The sequence below is a fragment of the Sodiomyces alkalinus genome, assembly GCF_003711515.1.
Source record: "Sodiomyces alkalinus F11 unplaced genomic scaffold SODALscaffold_2, whole genome shotgun sequence".
In the NCBI taxonomy this organism is placed as follows: domain Eukaryota; kingdom Fungi; phylum Ascomycota; class Sordariomycetes; order Glomerellales; family Plectosphaerellaceae; genus Sodiomyces; species Sodiomyces alkalinus.
The window spans coordinates 5542104-5566692 of record NW_021167080.1 but is presented as its reverse complement, the minus strand read 5'-3'; the positions used below and the strand labels follow the sequence as shown (position 1 = coordinate 5566692).

The 24589-nt window shown below is 51.9% G+C and overlaps 7 protein-coding genes across 7 annotated transcripts; 2 read left to right on the top strand and 5 right to left on the bottom strand.

Annotated features, from left to right (window-relative positions):
- Window positions 1-4094: 4094 nt before the first annotated feature.
- Window positions 4095-5483, top strand: SODALDRAFT_292319 (vacuolar ATP synthase 16 kDa proteolipid subunit). Its single transcript, XM_028608689.1, has 5 exons — window positions 4095-4201; window positions 4348-4360; window positions 4486-4615; window positions 4690-4950; window positions 5032-5483. Exons 1-5 carry the CDS (start codon window positions 4185-4187, stop codon window positions 5094-5096), a joined length of 486 nt encoding a protein of 161 aa, XP_028469342.1. The 5' UTR covers window positions 4095-4184; the 3' UTR covers window positions 5097-5483.
- An 897-nt stretch (window positions 5484-6380) lies between these two features.
- On the bottom strand, window positions 6381-8674 carry SODALDRAFT_122022 (hypothetical protein). Its single transcript, XM_028606634.1, has 4 exons — window positions 8536-8674; window positions 8247-8271; window positions 6525-8177; window positions 6381-6439 (listed from the first exon to the last, which is right to left on the bottom strand). Exons 1-4 carry the CDS (start codon window positions 8568-8570, stop codon window positions 6428-6430), a joined length of 1725 nt encoding a protein of 574 aa, XP_028469341.1. The 5' UTR covers window positions 8571-8674; the 3' UTR covers window positions 6381-6427.
- A 592-nt stretch (window positions 8675-9266) lies between these two features.
- Window positions 9267-12402, bottom strand: SODALDRAFT_331279 (threonyl-tRNA synthetase). Its single transcript, XM_028611422.1, has 6 exons — window positions 11462-12402; window positions 11021-11354; window positions 10886-10933; window positions 10269-10732; window positions 9707-10193; window positions 9267-9622 (listed from the first exon to the last, which is right to left on the bottom strand). The coding sequence occupies exons 1-6, from the start codon at window positions 12197-12199 to the stop codon at window positions 9474-9476; spliced, it is 2220 nt and encodes a 739-aa protein (XP_028469340.1). The 5' UTR covers window positions 12200-12402; the 3' UTR covers window positions 9267-9473.
- Window positions 12403-12679: 277 nt separating this feature from the next.
- On the bottom strand, window positions 12680-13251 carry SODALDRAFT_121899 (hypothetical protein). The gene has a single exon (XM_028606633.1). The coding sequence runs from the start codon at window positions 13021-13023 to the stop codon at window positions 12718-12720; it is 306 nt and encodes a 101-aa protein (XP_028469339.1). The 5' UTR covers window positions 13024-13251; the 3' UTR covers window positions 12680-12717.
- On the top strand, window positions 12964-14663 carry SODALDRAFT_292311 (translin). Its single transcript, XM_028608688.1, has 4 exons — window positions 12964-13572; window positions 13671-13767; window positions 13888-14045; window positions 14174-14663. Exons 1-4 carry the CDS (start codon window positions 13374-13376, stop codon window positions 14500-14502), a joined length of 783 nt encoding a protein of 260 aa, XP_028469338.1. The 5' UTR covers window positions 12964-13373; the 3' UTR covers window positions 14503-14663.
- Window positions 14664-15291: 628 nt separating this feature from the next.
- SODALDRAFT_272881 (cell division control protein) lies at window positions 15292-20522 on the bottom strand (the record flags this gene model as incomplete). Its single annotated transcript, XM_028607862.1, has 12 exons — window positions 15292-15518; window positions 15576-16820; window positions 16902-17391; window positions 17454-17597; window positions 17661-18143; window positions 18278-18792; window positions 18873-19248; window positions 19308-19749; window positions 19810-19874; window positions 19949-19978; window positions 20073-20207; window positions 20343-20522. The coding sequence occupies 12 exons, from the start codon at window positions 20520-20522 to the stop codon at window positions 15292-15294; spliced, it is 4332 nt and encodes a 1443-aa protein (XP_028469337.1).
- A 1798-nt stretch (window positions 20523-22320) lies between these two features.
- SODALDRAFT_331271 (hypothetical protein) lies at window positions 22321-24521 on the bottom strand. Its single transcript, XM_028611421.1, has 3 exons — window positions 24084-24521; window positions 23219-23774; window positions 22321-23141 (listed from the first exon to the last, which is right to left on the bottom strand). Exons 1-3 carry the CDS (start codon window positions 24092-24094, stop codon window positions 22545-22547), a joined length of 1164 nt encoding a protein of 387 aa, XP_028469336.1. The 5' UTR covers window positions 24095-24521; the 3' UTR covers window positions 22321-22544.
- Between the last annotated feature and the right edge of the window lie 68 nt (window positions 24522-24589).

The window sequence follows — 24589 nt, the reverse complement described above, 5'->3', positions numbered from 1 at the left end:
GATAACGCTTAGAAACCCTAGGGAATAGTAGGAATAAAAGGACTACCACCTATACACGCCTTCTACCGGCCGCCGTAATAACCACGGTTACCACGGCGCTCTACTAGACACTAGAAAATATAACGGCGCGCCTATAATACTCTAAGCCCGCCTCCCTCCTTCTCCTATACACTACTACCGCGATCGCTTATATCGTTATCGTGATTTACTCTATTTTCCTATACTTCCCTTATAATATCGTCGTCTTAAGAACGGTCCCTTATTATCTATTTAATTCATTATTCCTAGCTCCCTTATACCTTACCATACACGTTCCCTGCCTTCCCCCCTAACGCTGTCTCCCTATACCGCCCCCCGCGGTATACTATATAGTTACCTTTCCTAGTTCCTACTAGCCGTTAAAGGATATTAAGTACCGCGAAACGTTTAAGAAAGCGTTTAAGACCGTGAAGAGGGCCGGACACGGGCTTACTAAGGAGGGATACCTCCGCGCCGTTATACTATATAGTAGATAGGAGAGACTCGAATATAAGCTCTCCACCCTCGGCACGTGTTTTACCGTGTAGAAAGAAATATATAAGGATAAACTTAAGGATTTCCGTCGTTTCGTAAACGCCTAAGGATACGACTATCCCGCCACTTACGACCTAAACCGTATAATCTTCGTTCCCTCCGACTATCCCTAAGTAAACTAAGGCGTGACTAAGGTTAAGGCTAAGCTAATTATCAGCTAATACCCTTAGCCCGAATATTTACTAGACGCTAGTAAGTATATCGCGTTATGGCACTAGCTAAAAACCCTATTTAAGTAATATATTATAGGATATAACGCGGACGCCCTATATAACTATACCGGTAAATATGCTAAAACGCCCTAAAAAACCACTACTAAGAACGTAGACTCCCCCGCCGTTATATCGGGCCCCCGGTTAACCGTATACACTAATCTAAAGAATAATGCTAAGGTAAGTAGCTCGCTAATCACTAATCCCGCCGTAAACCCCCTTATAAGTAATATCGTGACTATTCCTAAGTATATAGTAAACTATTAACGGGAGTAAACCTTCCTCTTATAGGCTATATATAATCTTTAAGGTATATAAGATAAGACTATCACCGAAGATAAGTATCGCCGTAAGTCCTAAGAATACGCTAAAGAAGTAGTAAAACGTAACAAGCTAGCTAGAAAGTTCCTTAAGGGCCTAGCGATAGGCCCCGGCTATAACGACGACTAGGCTATTAATATCCTATCGGTTAATAACTTCCTCGGTTAGGTACGCTAGGGCGGCGTGCCGAATATTACTATACCTGCTAAGGCGTCTAAACGGCCCGTACTAAACGCGTATAAACGAATAACGATGCCGGCTAAGCGTATCATAGTGGAAGGGTCCCGGGAGAAACTCCTTATAGACACGGTTAAGTGTTTCGGGGTATAATTACGCGATAAGCACGCGCGGCCCTTATTCTACACGATCGCTAAGGGTAATTAGGATCTTATTATAGTCTACTAGCGCGGCCACGGAACCGTGCTACTAATCCTAGCCAGTAAATAGCTTTACTCTATAATCGAAGATATCGTCGCCCCTAGCGCCGTATAGAATATATTAGATCTAATAATAGTAGTTCGCTATTTCCGTATAGAAAAGCTCGTGTACCTAAGGCCTCTCGGAGGCGATAGTTAACTATTAGCCGGCTATAAAGAGTAGCTAGCGAATCGTATCACGGCCGACCGTGAATTAGTAACCTGTATTATCCTAGCGTGCGCTATACTTAAACGATAGCACGCCGGCCGCACTTATACCGGACTATTAGCGTTTAGCGATATCGACCCTATTAACCTACTTAAGTTAGCGGATACGATAATAATCGATAAAGTATCCATTATCTTAGAGGTCGATATTAACCTCTAAGGCTTCCCGGATAAAGTATAAGTCGTGACGGACACGGAGGATAACGATGGCGTGACTATTTTAGACTAACTGCACGGAATAGCGCGAAAGGTTCGCGGCGTTATAGGAATTTACTAGGGTATACCGTAAAGATAGGACGCTAAGGCGTCGGTATATTCCTTCTATTTTCTTTTCTCTTATTACCGCCTAGCTAGGTAATAGGTAGTAACAGCGGCGGTCGCTATAAGGCACCGCCGCGTAAGAATATTTTCTTTCCGTCCTTACTAACTACACCGCGGTTTACTAGTATAACCGCGATAAGCCTTAAGTAAGGCCACCGTAGTTACCGGGGAAAGCCCGCGGGACGCAGGGCTTCATTACCCGGGGTATTTAATACGCCCCGGATTCCACTAAGAATACCAGGGCGTACCACGGGGCACCCTAGCGGTTCTATAGTATAAGCTATAGCACCTATAGGGTATACTATAGGTACCTTTAGGGTATACTATAGCTTCCCTAGGGTATACTATAGCTTCCCTAGGGTATAATTAATAAATACCGGGGAATCCCCCGGGTTCCTATACGTAGAAGCCGAGGATTCCACGGGGTTCACCCGTGGATACTTAAGTCCCGGGGGCGCGCCCCCTTAGCTTAGATAAGACATCTTTATTATACCTCTTTTACTGCAGTAAAGGTCACCCTTTAAATCCTGGGTTCCCCAGGTCCGATAGTGCTGGCTGGCCAGAGTTATGCCCGGATAGGGTATATTAAATCCTAGATCCGTCTAGGTCCTATAGTGCTGTCTAGCCAGAGTCGTGCCCGGATAGGGCATAATATCTTATCGCTATAAACCTTTTTTATTATTAGCTCCTAAAGCTTCATTTCTGTCTAAATAGGCGTAAACTTCTATCTAACTACTATAAGGAAATTCCGAATAATAATAGGTCCTTTAATCTTAGCTACCTTTTACTAATATACGCATCTAATAAGGGTATTCTACTCTATATACTATATAGCCGCTTTAGTGTTAGCTCATTAAGCGTCTTATAGATACTTTTCGTATACTTATCTTACCTTTTCCTTCGTATAAATACTACTTAGAGTAAAGCTACTCTTAAGTTCTTTTATTATATAGCGTAATATAAAGTATTAATTTTATCTTTTCTTTTCGTAGCCGGGATATTTTTTAATAGCCTCTTTGATAGCCTATTAATAGGTAGAGGTCTTTACGGTGGTTTTAAGTAGTTAATTAGCCTTATCTACCGCCTTAATAAGGCGACCGAGCTTTTAATTCTAGACTATAGTCTACTAATTCTCGATTTCGGCGAGGCGTATAAGCTTCTACGTTAAGGGTATAATAGTATTATCGCCCTCGCTTAGAAATACTATTCGCGTAGTTAATCTAGGGATTTAGGTATAATATACTTAGGACGGTTATTTAGCTAATCCTTTTAGCTAGGATCGAGTAATACCTAGACCTTTGTCCTTTATATATATAACTGGATATAGAAGATCTAATCGGCCTATTACCGCGTGGATTTAAGGCGCGGGATACCGAGCGTTTTAGCCGTGATCTTAAGCTTATTCGATATAGTGCTAAGTAAGGGTTTAGCGAATAAGAGCTTATTATTAGTAGAGAGAGCTTAGGAGGGCTCCGTAATACTATAGAAGTATATAAAAATAAATATAGATAATAGATTAGTAGGAAGTTATTAGTTACTACTATTACCCGGGCTTATAACTATTAAATTAATAGAAGCGTGCTTATAGGGAGCGTTAATTCAGGAAATATATAATTATATTATATATAAAAGAGAAAGAAAAAGGTGCGGGTATACGTGTCCTAAATATATCTACCACCTTCTAAGCGAGGATAGTAGGGCACCTTTAACTAATAGAAGAGCACTATACCGTGACTCACGTGATAGAATATAATAGAAACTCTCGGCAGGGCCTAATTACCTAAGTAATTGATTGCCTTACTCAGATGGGCGCGTTGAGCCTGACTAATATCCTGGGACCTTGCCTCGTATAGTTGGCACTCGGACCCGTATGGACCTGCAAAGGGAGCTCGGGTAAATTATATTCCCATTGCGGTAGTTACGTCAGCAGGAGCTTGCCGCAAAACCTGCACCAACCAACAGACGACAAGAGCATTGAGACTCAATACACCGACATCAACTCATCTCTGCAATACTTCTTCGCCTCCTCTTCGACCTTTCATTTGACTTAGGAACACGCTCCTTTATCGTTCTCTCTTCTTTCTAGCTTCGTTCCAATTCAACAGCCGCCGAGATGTCTTCCGAGCTCTGGTACGTCGGTTACGTGTTTATCCCCTTTCCCGAACCTCTCATCAATTTCCCGGAGCTCCCCCGTCATCTATCACGGCTCGCATCTCGACGATAAGGCAGCCATTTCATCCCATAGTGCCATTGTACTGACCTTGATGCGTTTCCAGTCCCGTCTACGCGGTTCGTCGTCCTCTTACCTATACCTCGTCAGCCCGCTGCCCCGACGCTGGCCACCCTTAGGTGTCGATGGACTACTTTTGACCGAGGCTTTGTCACCGCTTAATCCGATGCTAACTCGAGCTTAGCCCTTTTTCGGTGCCATGGGCTGCACCGTCGCCATCGTCTTCACCTGCCTGGGTGCCTCCTACGGTACCGCCAAGTCGGGTGTCGGCATTGCTGCTATGGGTGTCCTCCGTCCTGACCTGATCGTCAAGAGTACGAACCGCATAATCCTCCCTACAAAACGCATCCTGAGGTTGAGGGTATCAGACGGCTGACAATATGTCCAGACATCGTCCCAGTCATTATGGCTGGTATTATCGGTATTTACGGTCTAGTCGTCTCCGTTCTTATTTCCGACGGTCTGAGCCAGACCATGCCTCTTTACACCGGTTTCATCCAATTCGGTGCTGGTCTCTCCGTTGGTCTCTCCGGTCTCGCCGCAGGCTTTGCCATCGGTATCGTCGGTGATGCTGGTGTCCGAGGCACCGCTCAACAGCCCCGTCTCTTCGTCGGCATGATTCTTATCCTCATTTTCGCCGAAGTCCTGGGTACGTGTGCACCACAGAATACATATATCCCCTGTTTGGCATTCCGTCCAAGGTTTTGACACTGACTTCTCTCGTCTCTAGGTCTTTATGGTTTGATTGTGGCTCTGCTCATGAACTCCAAGGCCACTCTCAACGCCTCGTGTTAAAAAAGACCCAACGATAACGACGGGCTTGGATAGTCGATGGTCGACAAACTGTTGAATCTGCGCCGAGGCCTTTCGAGTTGCCCCGCAGACACGAGGCAATTTATTCCTGCGAATCACGATTTCGCGACCACATATATGAATCCGTGGACCGGACTCTGCTCGACGAGCGGGAGGATGTGAACGGATGCCACGACAGAGAGAGCTGCGCAACATGCACAAGCGACTCTGGCCTGTTTGTGGACGTTTGGACTGGGGAAGGGAGCACCGCATCATGTACTATTGTTTCACATTTTTCCATCTCGGTTTTTCTCGGGCGGGTTTTCAGCATAGATGGCGGCGGAGACGGCTGTAGTCTAGGTTGATAGGTAATGCTCTTCTACGTCTCGTATTTCGTCTAGGTCGCATGCCACATACGCTGTATATTCACTCGTAATGACATCGTGGGGTCCAAGTTTCTGGGTCTCTTCCGGCTCGATCCAAAACGATCACGCCGCCGTGCCTCACGTACCAAATAGCTTTGAGCTTAGTTGCCTTGCCTTCTTAAGATATGCCAATGCGAAAGGTACAAATCTCTGGACTTGCCGGTAGCCAACCGCCAAACCGCGAGGGCACGTATTTTCTTTTTATTTTCTCATGTTAGTATACATGATGTCTTGGCTGGGGAGCGGCGCCTGATCCGTTCTGTCGGCTACGAGGATTCAGGCACTCTCCGGACGGCTGGTACGAGGTCCTGAGCCATATATAAGTATTGCGCAACACACTCCCACTTAAAAGGACTGAGAAAATGACGACATATCGAAAGCTCATGTTTAAGATGGCCTTCATATCTCGAGGAATAGATATCTATAAGAAAATGTTGCCTCGGCCCACCGTCGCCACACGATGGATAGAAAAGAGAACATGAAGAAAGACGTACGCCGTCGCAGCGTCTGCGAATCTATTGGGGTATCGCCGTTGGCCCATCCCTTGCCCTCACCCAGCATGAACAGCACCCAATATCTCCCCCCTAATACATCGCCCGAGATGAGGTGACAATATGTGATGCAGGTGGTAACCTATATGTATATACATGAACACTGAAGCACAGCAATGGAGAAATGTGTTGGGAATGATAACAAAAAAAAAATTAAAGGGAAGGCAAGGGAAAAAGGCTCGCAGGAGCGAGAATTATATTATTAGGAATGATTGTGGTGAAAGTGGGCGGAATCGGTGTATGTCCAAAGGAGGAAGATCGTGACACTGAGTCAAGTGAGTCGTATAAAGTTCGTAGGAAAGCGGAACTAACGCAGCCCAAGGTTATGCTTCGACAACGGGGACCCAATAATGTCGGCTTAGATGACATACTGTTTCAAGTAGCAGTTAGCAGAAGTTCCCAGAGAGGTGAGGGCCATTGAACGAAAGGGAGACAAGTAAACAGCGGGGTCATACCGGGATGAAGAGGTAGGGAACCTGGCGCTCGTACTCCCTCCAAGTCTCGCCATACTTCTGCCGGCACTTCTCAATGTCACGAGTGGCCCGATGGGCGATCATGATGCAGAAGAAGAGGGGATAGAACCAGGGGAAGGGGCTGTTGAAGCCGGTGATGAGTCCCCAGGAGATAGCGAAGAATGCGTCGCAGGTGTAATGGACCTTGCGGGCAAGACCGTACCAGCCGTCGACAAGGATGGTGTCGCCCTGCGGAGTGGTGAGGGTCTTGGGGTTCTTGACGGTCTGCCAGGGCACCTGCGGGAAGGTCTTGCGGAAGAAAAGGCGACCCTGCTCGGCGGAGCGGAAGCGGTTCTTCTGGGAATTGCAGCTGTCCCAGATCCAGTAGACGAACAGGTAGGAGACGAAGAGCGCACCGAGGGCGATGGGGTTCCAGCGGTACTCGTCGGGGTGGTGGTTGGCCAGGTAGATGGTGCAGTGGCAGTACGACAGGGGCACGCCGGCGAGATTCCAGAAGATGAGCATGAAGCCCCACTTCTCATAGTACATGTCCCAGGTCGGCGGGATCAGCTCCTCGCCCTTGGAGCAGGCGTTGGCGTAGAGGTAGTGGGCCATGACCAGGAAGAGGACCTCGCCGGAAACGTAGCCGTAGCGCTCGTACTGCCGGGCGGCGGCACCGCAGCTCAGGAAGAAGAGGATGTACCAGGGGATGCGGACCTCGAAGAACATCTTGAAGTCGAGGATGCCGAACATGCGGGGATTCAGTTCGGCGCCCATGAAGAAGTCATAAATGGGATGGCCGGTCATGCGATGTTGGGCGCCACGCCACAGGGCGGAAAAATAGGCGAGAAAGGAGACAATAAAGCCGCTGATGATGGCGACGGACATGATGGGGCCGAACTCGTCGAGGGCGGTATAGATAGGGAAGATGCCAGTGAAATGCAGGACCGCCACGACCAGCATGGAGAAGTAGAGACTGCCGTAGGCACTGCAATAGTACTTGAGCTGCTTGCCACCCTCGTGGGGGAGGGGCTTGCCGTATGCCCACACGCCGGGGAGAAGACAATAGCAGGCGGCCTCGAAAATGAAAAAGGTCCAGTAGATGGCCCAGGCGCGGCGGTGGGGGAAGGCGCCGGTGTAGACGAGGTCGTAGAGATGGTATGCGAAATCGCCCCAGGACTGGCCGGGCTCGGGTAACGGGAGCTTGCCATCATAGTAGGTGGCGCCGATCCACATGTACCACATGAGCAGGGGGAAGAAGATCATGAGCGAGAGGGTGCCCAGGGAGCCGCCGAATTCGAAATGGCCCGACCCGTCGATCTTGGGATCTGTGCCAACCTCCCAACCGTCCACGATCTCGCCCTTCCTGTAGACGCGCTTGGTTCCCGGCTTCTTGGGGCTCACGGTCTGGCCGTTCGCATGGCCATTCACATGGCCATTCACATGACCATTCGCATGACCATTCGCATGACCATTAGCATGGCCATTCACATGACCATTGGTATGACCATTCGCATGGCCATTTGCGACGCGACCGTTGGTGACGGGCTGCATTGTCTCCTCTTCAGTGTCCAACTCCTCGTGGAATTTACCGGTAGCTCTTCGTCGAGGTCCGGCCTTTGGCTCTTCGGAAGCGCGATCTGTCTCGGTTTCGGTCTCGGGTGTCTCGTCAGGAGACTTGCGGCGGGAAGAGCTTCGACGTGGAGCAGGTCGGGGAGTCTCTACCATGCCAGTGAAGAGCTCTTTCTTTCTAAAGAATGGTGTCAGCTTCTCAAGTCCGCATGAAGAGGAATTGAGAGTTCCTCAGTGACGGCGCCAAATGGGGAGGCGAAGGGGTGGCGTTGTTGCCAAAAGTTACTTGGGGAAGATGGGTATGAGGGAACGCGGCGTGTGTGGGGAGATAGGGGGCTTCCCAAGATCATACAGAGATATAAACGTGGTATGAAGCCACCTCAAAGAAGCCTCAAACCCGGAAACGAAGAAAAATAAGGAGAAAACTGGCCCAGAAACTAACCTTGGAGTAGCCCGTAGCGAATAACGGCCGGACATGATGGCTGCGAGAATATATAGCAAGACGAAACCCAACAAAAAGCCACCCAAATTCTCAGGATGGAGACATGCAGCTTTCGTATAGCAGCCAGGCGCCACGATAGGGGTGAAAAGTCAAAACAGTGCCACGAAACGAGACGCTGGGACCAGTCAACCGAATACCTGCACTGCACTACTCGGACGGATGGGGAAACGGTAACAAGTCTTATTAATTATTAGGGTGGATAGGGGGAGAGTAGTGGTGAGAAACGTGCCGGTTGTCGAGAATCCGCCCTCGTACTCGTGTCGGTGTCACGCCAGGGCCCGCGTCCAGGTAGGCAATAGGCGTGAGAAGACTCAAACATCTTTTCATTGGATAATCGAAAATTTTGTTGATATTTGCACCTACCTACCAAGACCCCTTTTTTTGACTCCGGCGATGTGGGGCATTTATGCACGTTTCGTCTAGTCGAGCTTTCCAACCACTCGGAGGGAGGGGCTGAAAAACGGTCGGTTCATGGCATCTTGCCAATCAGGCAATCACCAATGTATGTATTCATTCTTCACTGAAGTTCATTTCAGGAGCAGAGGAACACAGATATATTGAAATGTGTAGGACTTTTGGCCCCACACTTCACGATTTACGATAGACGAGACGTGCATGAAGCTATTTGGACGACCAAGAGTTAAACCATACTCCGTGCACATCGTGAAATATTCCTTCATCTCATCCATCTATTCATCAGCTAAACACATAATGACACCAATGATGCCGGCTACCTGTAGCAACCATTTGGGTCTATCTACGTGTATCTCGAGGCCAAGTGGATCCAGGTCCAGGACGATCTAAGTCCCTTTCACATGCATTTCCCCCTCTCTCTCCTCCCCCCCAAACCTGCTCCGCACTTCTCCGTCTAGAACAATTCACTCGAGCGTGTTATTTAGCTCCCGGGTATCACGCAGCTGGCGGAGCTTCTTCAAAGCTTCATCGAGAGGGAGAGTGGCAAGGTCTCCCTTGCTATCTCTCGCCCTGATGCTGACAGTACGGTTCTCCATCTCCTTCGCGCCGAGCACTAGTCAAGGGGGTTAGCCGCATCTCTCACACAGCGCCAAAAAAAAAAAAAAAAAAGGGGGACAAGGGGTATGATATTTCGTACCGAAAATGAAGTTATACTGGAGAAGCTGGCCGTTGCGGATCTTCTTGTTCATCGTGTTACCGCTGAGATCGCTGTCGGCATAGAACTCGTTCTCCTTCAGCAGCGCCTCTACCTCCTTCACGTAGGGTTCCGCATCCGTCATGACTGGGACAACGAGGATTTGCCGAGGGCTAAGCCAGAGCGGCCACTTGCCCGCAAAGTGCTCTGTCAGAACGGCGATGAAGCGCTCGAAGCTGCCCACCACCGCACGGTGAATCATGACTGGCCGGGCATGTCCAGCGGGGACGGCTTTCGCTACCTCCTTCGGTGCGTCTTTGGAGCCTTCCTTGGGGGGTTCTGATTGTGCGCCGTCTACAAGCTGGGCTGCCGGTTGGCGCGCCGATTCGACCGGCTTGGATGCCGCGGACCCCTCGGATGAGGTATTCGCGGTCACGAAAGTCAGATTGAACTGTCTGGGCAACTGGAAGTCCAGCTGAATCGTGGCGCACTATTTCGTTTTGTCAGTGACGACGTTTCCTTTTCCTTTTCCGCCTTAAGGATGGGGGTGTCGAAGAAAGCCTACCTGGTGCCACCTGTGAAGCGCGTCCATGATGGTGATGTCGATCTTGGGTCCATAAAAGGCGCCGTCGCCAGGGTTGAGCTCCCACTGGGCCCCGTGAGACACGGCAAACTGTTCCAGGGCGGCCTGTAGCGTATCTTCGGCCTTTTGCCACGTCTCAACGTCGCCCAGGAACTTCTCGGGTCTTGTGGAGAGCTTGAGCTTGAATTGCATACCCAGCTTTCCATACACGGTGTCCAAGAAGTCGAATAGGCCGGTGATTTCCGGTCCGATCTGGTCCTCCGAACAGAAAATGTGGGAGTCATCCTGAATGAATCTCCGAACACGGGTCAGACCAGTCAAGGCGCCAGAGGCCTCATTCCGATGAAGAATGCCGAACTCGGCCATGCGAAGGGGGAGTTCGCGATATGACCGTTCTCTCGACGCAAAGATAAGACAGTGTCCGGGACAGTTCATGGGCTTGAGGGCTGCTTGAAGTTAGCGAATTTGCCTCTCCAGGGCAGGACTTCACTCCCCCCTTCCCTTTTCTCCCCCTCCCTTTTTTTTTTTTTTTCTCTCTCTCTCTCTCTCTCAAAAAAAAAAAGGAAATTGGGCTAAAAGAATGACAAGATAATTCTTACCCCACTTTGCTTTCTCGACCTCAAAAGTGAACATGTCATCCTGATAGTCTGAAGACAGGTCAGCTTTCTGGTTCTACGCATCGCCCAATGCCCGTACTGGAAAAAAGGAGGGAGATGGAAGACGGGGAGACGCACGATTCCAGTGCCCAGACTGCTTCCACAAGTCGGCATTGAACATATTGGGGGACATGACCTCCACGTAGTCCCGTTTGTGGTATTCGCTCTGGATGATGGACTTGAGGGCGTTATAGATCCTCATGCCATGGGGGAGGAAGAATGGCGAGCCGGGCGACAGGTCGTGGAAAAGAAACAGTTCCTGGTCCTTGCCAATCCTGCGATGGTCTCTCTTGGCGGCTTCTTCGAGGTAGTGGAGATGTGCAGCAAGAAGCTTCTTGTCCGGGAACGAAATGCCGTAGACTCTCTGCAGGGGCGGGTTCTTCGGGTCGCCTAGGAAATACGAAGCGCCTGTCTACGTGTTGATCCTGTTAGTTTACGAAAGGCGGGCCGGAAAAAAAGAGAGGGGACGATCTCGGGGTATCATTGGCTTTCATTTCTGTTTTGGATGCGGGCACCTACCTTCAGAATGGCAAAAGCCTTGATCCTACCCGTGTCAATGACATGGGGGCCGAGGCAGAGATCGATCAGGGGACCGCAACGATAGACGGTAGTGGAAGTACCGTCGGGCACCTTGGACTTGATGAGTTCCTGTTTGAAAGGGTTGTATTCGAACATGTGCAGGAGGTCCTCCTTGGACATGACGAGACGCTCGAAGGGCTGCCTCTCCTTGACGACGGAGTCCATGAGGCTCTTGAGCTGCTTCTGGTCATCGGCGGTGACGCTGGCATGTTGGTCCGGCATGCCGAAATCGTAGAAGAAGCCCTCGTCGGTGGGGGGGCCGAAGCAGAGGTGGCAGCTGAACTTCTTCTCGGCGGCCTCGCCGAGAACGTGGGCGCTGGAGTGCCAGTACACCTTCTTGGCCTCGTCATTGTTGAAGTCGAGGAATTCGAGCCTGGCATCACCCTCAAGGGGCCTGGTCATGTCCCAGAGGGATCCATTGACGCGGGCAATGACGGTACGGTCGAGGAGGGACTTGCTGATCCCCCTGGCAATGTCGGCGGGGCTCGTCTCCCAAGCGGTGGCGGGAATTTCTTTTCCGTCGGGAAGGGTGATGGTGATGGGATCACGAGATTTCTCGGCCAGGGCCTTATCCTGTTCGGCCTTGAGCTTATCGAAGATGACGAGGCGGTGGGCGAAGAAGGCAGGATCCTCCTTGGCGGAGGCGACCACAGGGACGGTACGGGCCTCCTTGGTCATAATGGCAGGTTCAGTCCACTCAAATCTGAATCTGGGAAAAGGCAGGAGGACCTGTTTGGGACGGAGAGTGATTTGAGATTTCGATACTTTTTTTGGCCCAAGGGAAAAAAGAAAAAAGAAAAAAAAAATTAAGGCTGACGTTCCTCTGAATGAGTCAGGCGCAAGGCACACGGCAGAGATCACATTTGCGATCCGAGTCGGCGATGGTGGGCGATATTGGCGGGGTAGAATCTCCACAAAGGCATACCCTCGATAATTTAGAGCGGTTATCTTATCATGATCCCTGTTGGGGGGGGCGGACTTGGAGGTACGGAGTTACCTATGTACTCCGTACCACAGTTTTGAGAGGCTGTCGCATCACGTGGTGTACCCACCTACTGATCTCTCAACCGTGCACGGGCCCTCTTCCTGGGTATATATTCTCGCCGCCTGGCGGCAATTTTGAACTCTTTTCTCTTTCTTCCTTAGCTCTCTTTGGTACGTTGAACCCGACCCCCAAATTGCCTCAAACCATGGGGTCACACGAACCATGCCAAGACATGTGCTAACGAACATTTCCCTGTAGCCTTTTGGCTTAGATCAAGTGTAGTATCTGTTCTTTTCAGTTTAATCTCTGAAAGGTCTCTAAGGAGACCAATCGTGATTAATCTTATTTTTGGCCTTCGGGCGAGGCCCTCTGTGCTTGCACACGGCCTTGCCCACAGTGTCCCTGGTATTACACTGCCTCCAGGTGACGCGAACCACTCATTTTCATTGCAAGCTCTGGCTGGTCTAGGGCTGCGAAGAAGATGTTCATGCTTAGCCGTCTCGAAGGAGGACGTCATACCGGTGGTTCGTAGAGGGTCTCGGGATATTGACTAGACGGCTATTTGTGCATCCGACCGTGGAAGACAAGTAGTACTAGGTCTGGAGATGATCTGGATTGTGCACATGGATCTCGAGTTCAACATGTAGAAAACATAGCGGTGGTGATTGCCTAGCAGAACTTGATGCAACCAATGTGCTCCAAAATGTCGAACGTGTCGGAATAAGATACGGTAGCAAATAAACAGTCATCTTGACAATCTCAGCTGTGACCATCCTGAAGAGCAACAAAGCTAAATAAATCTGTCCCGCTAGACGTCACCACGCCATTCTCTTCCATCCAACTCTGCAACCACTACTAGTCATCAACATGGATAGCGACACGAAAATGACCGAAGCTCCCAACACCCGCCTTCTTGATCCCAAGATCTTCGACCATCTGAAGAATAAGATCGACGAGGACCAGCAGGTCCGCGATGCCCTTAGTCAGGTCATCCAACGCCTTGACCGCGCCATCTCACACGTCCAGGGCCTGTTGTCCCGCGTTCATGCCACCCAACGATCGCAATGTGAGCTTCCTTTATACCTTCCGCTTCAAAAAAGAAAAAAAGATTTTTTTTTTAAAAAAAAAGAAGAAGAAAAAAACTGACATTAGAATGAACACCAGACCCTGCCTTCCTCGCACAGGTCGAGGCGGGTATTCAAGATGAGATCACTGTTATTGGCGAGCTGAACGAGATGGCCTCCCAGCATCCCTACTACAAGTAAGACGACTCACACTCCGCCTCGTCCCCATCTTCGAAAGAGACGAGACGTGCAGTGCAATAAAATAATGACTACCGCAACTAAGGTACTAATGAATTCTCATCTCCATCTTCCCCCAGGTACAACCAAAAATGGTCCCGTTCGATCCAAAACTCCATCTTCACTGTCCTCCTCTGCGGCTGGCTCGGCGGTCTCTCCCCGAATAGCAGCGCAGAGTCCACAGAACCGCAGCAGGGCCGTCTCGTCACCATCGAGGAGGTAGGCTCCATATTGAAAGGTAGGCGCAATTCTTGTATCTTCCCTACCTGTTCATTTCCCCGTTCTGTTCTACCACTCCCTTCTCTCCCTCGATCATGTTCAAACAGACCTCGCTAACCGGTGAAAACAAAACCGGGGGGAAAAAAGTCCCCGTAAACCTAAAGGACAGGGACAGCTTCCACATAACCATTGAAGAGTACCTCTTCGCCCTCGTCGACCTGACACAGGAACTCTCCCGCCTCGCTCCCAACGCCGTCACCCTGGGCGATCCGGCCTTGTCTATTCAAATCGCCTCCTTTGTGGGCGACATTTTCGCCGGCTTCCAAGTCCTCAACCTCAAGAACGATGCCCTGCGTAAGCGTGTCGATGGAGTCAAGTATCATGTTCAGCGGGTCGAAGAGGTTGTCTACGATCTCACCTTGCGCGGTATGGTTCCCCAGGGCTCTGAGGACGCCGACAAGCCGTCGTCTAGCTGAGAGGGTGGGTGTGATTGTGGAGATGGAGCGGGTCTTGATTTCTCCGGTAGGAGATACATATGGGAATCATTTCCGTCATTCTTCGGGGCAAGGTTTGGTGGCTAAGGTAGTTTAATCATCCGCTGTGATAAATCCTAGCTAGAACTCTGAATTCTTATTTATCAAACATGCCCAAGGACACGAACCAGTAAACCGTGCTCCCTGCGCATCATAGTCGATACTTACACAGTTGCTTGCTATATACGGCTTCAGCCTCCTCATCAACTCGTACTATGTCTCGTGGTGCGAAGTTCTCGTCCCTTGTCGGGACGGGAGGGGGGGGACACGTCCAGCGTGCCTCGACTTGGCTCCAAGTAAAGCCAGACAGGTGTAAGGGAAAATAACCCCTAGAAAAGAAGTAAAGCCAAAAAAAATGAAAGAAGAAGAAAAAAGGGACAAGATGAAATACAATGCAGCAAGTCTTTTCTTGTTTCTCTTGAGCTCATCGAGGAGGGAAGCAGACAATAGAGCAGAGCCCTATTCTCCTGTTTGTCCTCCCTCTTGTATTCAACTTCCGTCATGATACCCCGTGTGCTCGTGCTCGTGCTCGTGCTCAATCGTCTTCGTCTATACCAAACGTAAACATGCCAAACGAACCTGGAAAGGCAACCACCTGTTTAACACCGTTGCCCAGCCGCATATTCACCACACCGCCTTTTCTACCACAAAGATGTATACTTCCGTGATGTATCAAGACAAAAGAAAAGCTCATGCTCGTAATACCAACATGATTAGCCATCCCGTCGCTCTTCAATTCCACTGTACGTCGTTGCTAGGCGCCCTGCTCCGCCTCCTTCCGGCCAGAACACTGGTTGTCACCGAAGACGAAGACACTGGCTGAGAAGCGGTCGAAGAGGGGTTTCTGCCGTAGTTCTCCTTGCCCGACGGTGCACTATCCGCTCGAACCATGGGAGGCTGCGCCGAGACGCCCCCGGACCGGCTGGGGTTTGTCGAGGTTCTAGGGAGCCGGCTCCTGGCTCCATATGACGTCGACGACGACGACGACGACGGCGGCGAGTTGTTGCTAATGCTACAACCATTGGGCATGCCCACTGCGGAAGAGGAGTCGCCGCTGACCCGTCGGGGGATGGCTGTCGGACCTTCCCTGCTCCGCGGCCGGTATACCAGCGGTTCCCGGTCATTCGAGCCCGTCATCGGATTGCGACGCGGGCTGGATGCCACCTCGATGTAGGCACCACTGAGCATCCCGGGATGGAGAGACGCCCGAGAACGCGGCGCGCCAGCGTGCGTAGGTGTCGGGGGCATGGATGCCGCCGCGCGAAGACCAGGAGGCGTGAAGGAGGAGTTGCGTCGTGGCCCCGATCCCGAGCGCCGAGACGATGACACGCTACTGCCAGACCCTTTACGCTCGGAAGGTATACCCTCGAAGGCATCGTCGTCGATATGCGACTTCACCAGCTCGGACGCCAGGTTCCGGACAAGCACTGCCGAGTCCGTCTCGGCCAGGGTTTTGATGGCTGCCATGAGAGCATGCACCTGCTTGCTGTTCAAGGCGCTGCTGCCCTTGCCTGTATCCACGGTTTCGAGCTCACATGCGTCCATGATGTTGCGCACCAGGCGTAGGAGATTGAGCCTCACCACTGCCTTCTTGTGACCGAGCCTCAGAGCGATGCCCGCGAACATCTCAGGTCGAGCCAGGGATCCCGAGATGGACGGGCTTAGCCTCAGCAGCTTGAGGAGAGGCTCCAGGAGATTGGAGTCGAACGAGTTAATCCGGTTCGTACTGAAGCACGCCGCAATGGCGTCGGCGAATTTCCCCTCGAGAAGATGTCTTTCGACCTTGGCAGTTTCCTCCTGGAGCCATACGAGGATGGCGTCGAGCGCAGTGACCTGCCAGTATTGGTCAGGCAAGAGCGAAATGTAAAAGTCCAAGCCCTTGTTCTGCCACAGATAGCGGCGGCCTTTGCTTCCAGAGTGAGCCATATCACACAATATGGGAAGGGCGAACTCTTTCGGCGGCCTGTCCGTCTGCATAATCCGCATGAGTAACGGGATGATTCCTCCCACAGCCGCGTCCTCTTGCCGTTCCTTGCTGAGGCGGCAAAGATTGAACATGGTGTTCAAGACTTGATTCGAGATCTCCCGAAAGTGTTTGTGACCCTTTCTCATGCTGTAACTCAACAGGTCAATCAAGAGCTCAATGGCATCCGCAGAGTGTAGCGACTCAAGGGTGGTCGACAGCATGGACAGGTTCTTGATGAACTTGAGCATCGTGATCTGGTGGACGGGTGTCATCCGCCTTAAATCCTTAAGGACGCCTAGTTGAAAAAAAAAGGGGGGGAGAGAAAGTCAGCAGGCGGTCCATGGTCCAAGGGGCCATATTTCTCGATGGAACATACTCTTTAGGACCTGACGGTCCGCGACGACTTCCTTGACGTAGTTCTCCGCCTGGGAGAAGAGGTAAAAGATATTGACGATGCGGGCTTCGATGAGCTCAGACAACTCATCCTCTCCTTCCTCGTCTAGCACCCTGTGCAGCACCAAGGCGAGGGGATAGAGGATCTTGCTTCTCGAGAAGATGCGGCAAAAGTCATTCTTAGGCGTGGGACCCTGAAGCTCGAACACGTTCCAAATACCGTTGACTCCAATCAGGACTAGGTCTCTGGCATCGTCGAAGTCCTCGTCCAGAAATTCTACTAGAACATTAAGACCGCCAGCGCTCACAAACATCTGCAGCGTGAGCGTCGAGGTCTGATACATCTGGCGCACAAACGCCGCCGCCTCGAGCCGAATTTCATTGGAATACTGCCTGGCGGCAAACTTTGTAATGATGGGGATGCCGCCCACAAAGCACAGGTTCTCCTGGATCTCGACGTCGTCAAGGATAATCTACTGCGGTATGAGCATTCCCCAGCGTACCAATGTAAAGGGATCGGCGTGCACAAGCTTACCGTATTAACCACCTTGAGAAGTTGCAGGATCATGTGCTGTCTGCTCTTCACCGTACAGGGCTCGAGGATCTCCAGGATGGGCAGCAAACCATGGGCGCTGATGACGAGATCCTTTACCTCGGTATTCTCCCAAAGAAGAGCAAGCTATCGTTTCATGTCAGTTCCATTTCTCTTTAGCCACAGACAATAGGAAAGCCCTGAACTTACCAGGTCCTCGGATAAAATCGAGAGCTTTTCCTCGCCCTCCGTCGTCTTCAGAGAGCGCACAAGTTCCTCAACCTTCTCGGCACGCCGAGCATGTCGATCCCGGGCAATGTTGGCTTCCAAGTCCATCTCGTCCCAGCCAGGGTCCATAAGAGCGAAAGGGTCATCCTCGTCATCGTCGTCTCCGAGCCAAGAATTGTTAGAGAGTCTGGAGTGCAGCATAAGACCACCGTCTTCTGACCCACGGTCACTCTCATCCCTTTCCGTCGATTGCTCTTCGGGTCCGAAAATATCAGAGAAATCCTCCTCTTCGTCTTCGGCGAACTTTTGGATCTCGATGGAGGATCTTGCCCTGTGCATGGATCTGTCTGGAAGAACGGATGGCCTTGACGCAGCCTTTCGTCTCGTGCTGCCTCCCGTAGGCGGATCCGTGGAAGGGGGGAGGGTTGTTAGGTCTGAGGGATGGAAAAGCTGTGGAGCATCGGCCTAAAACGAAAGGTATAATGTGTGAGTAACCACAACAGCTACCTGCGTCCAACTCCGTGGGCGTGGGCGTGGGCGTGGGCGTGGGCGTGGGAGAGGCAACATCCTTGACGGGGGTTTCCAGGTTAGTTACTCACCTTTTTTGAAAGAGAGCCAACCCGTTGGTTGAACACATTGTCGTTCTCAAAGAATAGATCCGAATAGTCTTCGACGGACTGTTCGCGATATGCCAGATCAGGCCGTGGCGGCAGCTCGAACCTGCTGCTTCCCAGTTGCGGTTTGGTGGGAGATCTGGAGTGGGAAGGTTTATGAGAATGGCTTGGTTTTCGGGGGCTTGACTTAGCCGGTGATTGTGGTTTTGAGGGCTCCGGGAAATTTTCGCTCTTATTTCGGCGGAACGGGCGGATGGTCTTCTCCTGGGAGTCAAGGTCATGGAAGATGCCTTGGCTTGGACCTTTGATGGTCATGAGTTCGCCCTCAAAGTCCTCATCGTAGCTGACAGAATGACTACGATGGTCCATGGTGGAAGCGAATGCCTTGAGTCTGTCTGAAGAGAGCATGCCCCCGAAATTATCCTGAGGTTTGAGGTGAGGTAGCTGGAGGGCGCCGGGAGAGATTGCAGTTGCAAAGTCGTTGTCCCAGTTGTCGTCATCTAGAAATGTTAGGTTGAGTTCGGCGAAGGGCGGAAACAGGAGGGTGGAAAGGAGCAGGCAGGACAGCTAGGTAGCGTACCAGCCAGTTCAGGGGACCGGAATGCATCGGCATTAGGCCTCGGTTTGGCCAAAGACAGCGGTCCCTTTGCAGAAGCGACGAGGTTCGGCTTGTGAGGTTCAGGCCCGTGAAGTCTGGAACTTGGGTGGCCTCCATGGCCAAACATCCCACCACCTTCAGAGCCGCTGGAGGCACGGAGAGAGGTCTCGGACGACTTCAGGGCTTTGTTCCACTGCTTCACCTCCTCGACGGCTTGGTTAAAGTTGGACGGCGCTTTGGAGACGGGTGCATCGCTCCGCCGGCATCCAGCAATCCAGGCATGTTTCAGCAGCTTTCGGGCCGTCACTCTCAGGTTGGGGTCTTTTTGGAAACATTGGATCAAAAAATCTCGGGCAGCCTGATGCATGTCAGTCAAGAAGGGCAGACATATAGCGAAGAAGAGAAGGGGGGGTTTACAGGGGATATCCCTTCGGGTAGTGGGGGATGGTCGTCGTTGACAATGGCAAACAGGGCCGGCATAGCAGCCAGGTTGTGGTAAGGGGGCTTCCCCTGCAGTAACTCGATGACCGTACAGCCCACACTCCAGATGTCGGATGCCGGACTGGCGCCAGAAAGCTGGATGATCTCAGGGGCCATCCAATAGGGGGTTCCTACAACCTGGGCCTCCTTGTCTTGACCGCCAGCCAGTGTGCTCGTCGAGACGCCAAAGTCAGCCAGCTTGACCGTGCCGTCCTTGGTGGTCAAAATGTTGGCCCCCTTGATATCCCTATGGATGACACCTTGATCGTGGAGATATTGCAGACCCTGCAAAACCTGGGTCATATAGACGCCGACGAGATTCTCGGGAAACTTCCCATACGCCTTGCATATGGAGTGAAGGGAGCCATTCTCGCAGTATCTTTTCCACCGGTTAGCGGCATGGTTGGTGTTTCTCGACTTCGCAGGAGGCTAGACATACTCGAGGACAATATTGAGACAATCGGCTGATTTCACGAAACCGAGATACTTCACAATGTTGTCGTGCTGGATCCATAGTCAGTTTCGTCCTTGTAGGCTGTAGGTGATTCTTTCTTCGAAGGCCACAAGGAGCAACCCACATGAAGGTTCTTGAGGAGGTCGATTTCGGACTAGAAATAGTTAGCCCTATGCTTGCCTTCCCAGTAGCACTTAGAAAAAAAAGAAGGGAAAACGAAACCCAACTCATCATGAGAATGTACGCACCTCGATCATTCGCAACTCGCTCTTGGGCAGATTCACTAGCTTGATCTGCTTGACAGCGACTGCCTCGCCGGTACCCCAGTTGAAGGCCTTGTAGACAGATCCGAAGGCGCCCTTGCCCAAGCATTCTCCCAGACGCTGTATTTATCACACTTGTCAGCCGCCTCTCCAGTACGAAAATCAGCCCGCCTTGCCCTTCCCCCCCCTTCTCCCCCAAACGTCAAGGCGCGGCAAGATAATGGTCTTCGGCCGACGGGTGTGTAGAGTACGCACGTAATCTTTGAGGCCAGGATCCTGCACGGCCGAGGTTTCCCTGTGGGTTTGTTTTTCTTTGCGAGGTGTCCCCGAGGCCCTGTCGCGAGATGCCACCACGGCCGCCCTTCCGTTTGCGTGATAGCGGTGCTCAGCGGACGAGGACGGCGCGGGGGCATGCGTGGATGTGGACGTGGGCATGGCCAATGGACGTCGGACGAGGCTGCCCTCGCCAGGCCACGGAGTCGCGGTTCGTCAAGGGGGTTATCTGGATCAGAGTCGTGGTCACGGTTTTAATGTCGAAGATGTTTTTTTTTTCGTATCGTCCGCTGTGCGAGAGAGGTGGAGAGGTGCTGTGGACGTGCGGAAACGTGCAGAAGGGTCGGTAGGGAAGGTTCGGTAGGGAGGGTCGGATCGGGGCGTCGCTGAAAAGAGTGTGGAAACTCGAAGGAATCGAACGAGCAGACAAGCCAGTGCAAGAATTACATGCCCAACCCTACCGCATGCCAGCTCGTGCGCAGATTGTCACGATCGATGGCGAAGCTTTGGGGAGCCTGAACCATGGAAAGAAGCAGCGAGGTCGAGCCGCAACGCACGACCACCAAGCTAATACCCCCAGCGAGCTGCCCTTTCGTCGAAGACCGAGTCGGTGTGAGAACAGAACAGCCAGGTTCGCAACACGGCTGAAAGTACGGCGGGACTATGTCGTTTGTGAGATGGGACGGAAAGGAGCGATGATTAGGCTGATAATGAATGAATGTGTTGTCCAGAATGTGGATCGAAAATGCAGTCGTCTCGTCCGGGTGAAGAAGTGGTGTTTTATTCAGGGCTTTCCCTCGAGTCTTATGGACGAGTGGGCATGGATGGTGTTGCTCGATTCCCCATGTCGGTACAGACGCAAACTAAGGTACCGGGGTGCCTAAGGTTAAGGTACGCAGATACGGCGTACAACGTACCTGCTACTGCTACTGGTAGGGTGGAGCCCGCTGGAATTCGGCGGGGAGGCAGTGACGTTAGCGTACCGATTACTTTTTACGAAGTTGCAGAAGGGGGAAGGGGAAGCAGGCAGGGCAGTTGGTGCAACTGCATGTAATGCCAAGCCATATCGGGTACCTGTCCTACTTCGGTTAGCAGGGTTCAGAAGGACATTCTTCATACCCCAGATCAAGCGCAATCCTGTGTCTTTGGAACGTGCCAGCTAGTGTTTTGCCGACTTGCCTTGCAACTTCAAAACCAGGGTAGCCATATATTGGAATAGATATATGTATACAACGAAACGTCTGTGGTGTTTCATTCGTGGGTAAGAAATGCCTTGATATTGATGCATTACCTAGGTAGGTACGTATCATGGGAGACAGGCCAAATTAATGGCAGTCAATTTCTTCTAGAGTGCTGCGCTAAGACAAGTGTGAGTAATATACCTGAGGGAGTTATAATGCTAAGGTAGGTAGGTACCTTACTCGACCTGGTTGAACAGTTGAAACGCCGAGTACCCTTCCGACAACTCAGAGTGATGCAGGTACGAAGTAATTACAATGTAATTTTCGAGGAAGCCTAAAGGTAACGTACCCTAGGCAAAGGTGGTAAGTAAACAGAGCTACCTCGGCAACGCTGCTTCCGTGCCAACATACACCGACTCATAACTGAGCATGGCGATTTGATATGATATGTTCGGGGCCGATGGGTCTCGGTGTCGGCCCGGAGGTCGGAAAAAGTGGATGCCCGTCTGGCGGGGCTTTCGGTTGAACGATGGAAGTCAGATACGTGGACGCTGGTACCGGTTGTTTTCCCTTTTCAAGTTTCGCACGCATCGCCTTTCCTCGCTACAAGGCGACAGTATCTGACGCTCTTCGCAAGTCCGACGCATGAGCTTGATCGAATGAAGTACACAAACAATTTCTAGCGCTCGTTTAGCAGAACGGTGGTCTCCTCCCAAACTTCACCACACTGCTCCGGGTCGCGACGAGTAAACGAAACAGAAGATGATGGACCGTCAATAGCAGCAACAATGGCATCCTAGCCCGGATAGCACCCGCATCCGGACAGTTGGAGATTCATTATCCTTCTATGGTGAGGGCGCAGTATAACGCGGTAGAGGACACTCATGTCGTCTTCTCCAGCATATTCCCTGCATCTAAGGTATCCAATACAGACATCATAACGTGTACAACAAGTTCGGGTCCAGCTGCCAGCACGCATACAATGAGCTTCTCGTGCAAAGGTTCACTCGTCCAGGTACCCTCGTCCAGGTTCACTCGGCCAGAGCCGGGCGACCACTGCCCGACGTGCCGCCTCCCACTCCATTTCGCTGTCATGGGCGTTTGAAGGGATGAATAAACGTCGTGCGCGACGGACCGGGAAGTCGACAAACGACATATCGAGACGATCCAAGCCGTCAAACATCGCACCCATGGGCTCATCGTATTCACTGTCCGAGTTCTCACAAGGATGTTCCCCCACATGATCATACGCCATGTCTGGTATGGGGAACGAGGTCCGGGATGATGTTGCGGCACCCTGGTGCTGAGACGTGGAGGCAGAGGCGGAAGCTGAGGCCGATGTGAATGACGATTCCACACTAGGCGGCTGAGGATCGGGGGTGAGCGTGGTGAGGAGGGTATCCCAGACCTCGGGGCTTAAACTCCTCGTGCGGTCTCCGAGTCCATCCAGGCCGGTAGAACGATGCGAGCCGTGCCGGTGCGTCGCCCGAGAAAGCCGATCTCGCCTGGACGCTGAGCTCTCGGAGGATTGTAGCCACCTGAGGGATCCGAGGGATCCTCGGTCAGGGCTGCGGTCAAAGCGAGCAGCTACTGAGGGGGCCTGTAGCGACGCGCGTCGGTTAGGCACAAACAGCAGACAAATTACGGGGGGGGGAGGGAAAGAGGGGACCGACTCACGATACGATCACGACGATATCCATCGACATCGGACAAATCCATGTCGCCCGGCCTTGCATGACGGGACACCAATCTCGACCGGCTTGACGGTTGCGCCCCTTCCGGTGGAGGACTGACGCTGGTCCTTGTCTGAACCACCGCATACCGGTCCCCCAGAAGGCTCGCGATGGTGGGGTTTTCAGAACTGGTTCCCACACGCGCACGTGCTGTGCGACCACTTCTGTGAGCTCCATGTGCCGGACGCGGAGCGGCCGGGTTGGAACGATAAGCTTCTGGGGGTGGCGGCTGGCCGGACTCTATCCAGGGGTAGCGGGCCGGCGGGTCAGAAGGCGGGGGAAAGCCGGCGCTATCCCATGGCTGCGCAAAGCGGATAGACGGCGCCTCGAGGTCATATGTCGGGAAAGATTCCCTGAGGAAAGCGGCGCGACGGCGAAGGGTGCGGCTCTCGCGGTTGTTCGGGCGACGACTCCTACGAATGGAAGTCCGCGGCGGTACATCAGGAACCTTCTCCGGTGAGTTGGGCTCAATGTCGGAGTCGACGGGGGCAACGAAGAGACTATGTATATCGATATGATCGGATTATTAGCCGAGTGTGTAACGATGCTTCATGTTGATGCTATAAGCTGTGGTGAAAAGGGGGTCGATGACAACACCGCGATCGACATGGCGAGCATAATGAGGAACGCGCGAAACTGGAGCATCGCAAGAAGAATCATAATTCGGTGCAAAAGCACCCATGCAAAAGACGCGATAGACCGTGGCGAGGAGCAACGCGCCTGCGAGTCGCCGACGTTGAGCCACCGTTTCGCATCCGCCAATAGGAGAAACCCTAAGAGAGCAAACATGAACGTGTAGTGGGACTTACGGGAGACCCATTTCGGGGTCGTGCAGGATAAAAGAAGAAATTTGCGATGGAACGAAGAGACTCAAAGTGTCGTGAGAAAGCACGCCGGGTGATGGTGTTAGGCGGCCTCGTCAGTGGCAGATTTTGTGATGGGCGAAATCCAGTGTCGCCGGTCGGCAGCAGGGATAAGTGAAGATGAGGATGTGTATTCGTGTATATGCGACTGCGCGTGAGACGAGGGATGATGGATAGATGATTAGCCGGTGCTCGTCTTGCTCTTCACACTTTGACCCCTGTCCTGGATTACGTTTTGCGTGGGCCGAAATGGGGAGGGCAAATGTGGATCGGATCAGATAGGACGCGATCAGATAGACGGGAAAAGGAAGAAATGAGGGATGGGGGAATCGAGGGTGTTCAACGGGGTATTAAGCTTGAATTTACTGTGTAGGGGAATCGGGGTGGCCAGCGAAGAAAGGCGAAGTATCCCGTAGGTAAGTAATACGGGGAAGTAAGCAAAGGAAGTGGCT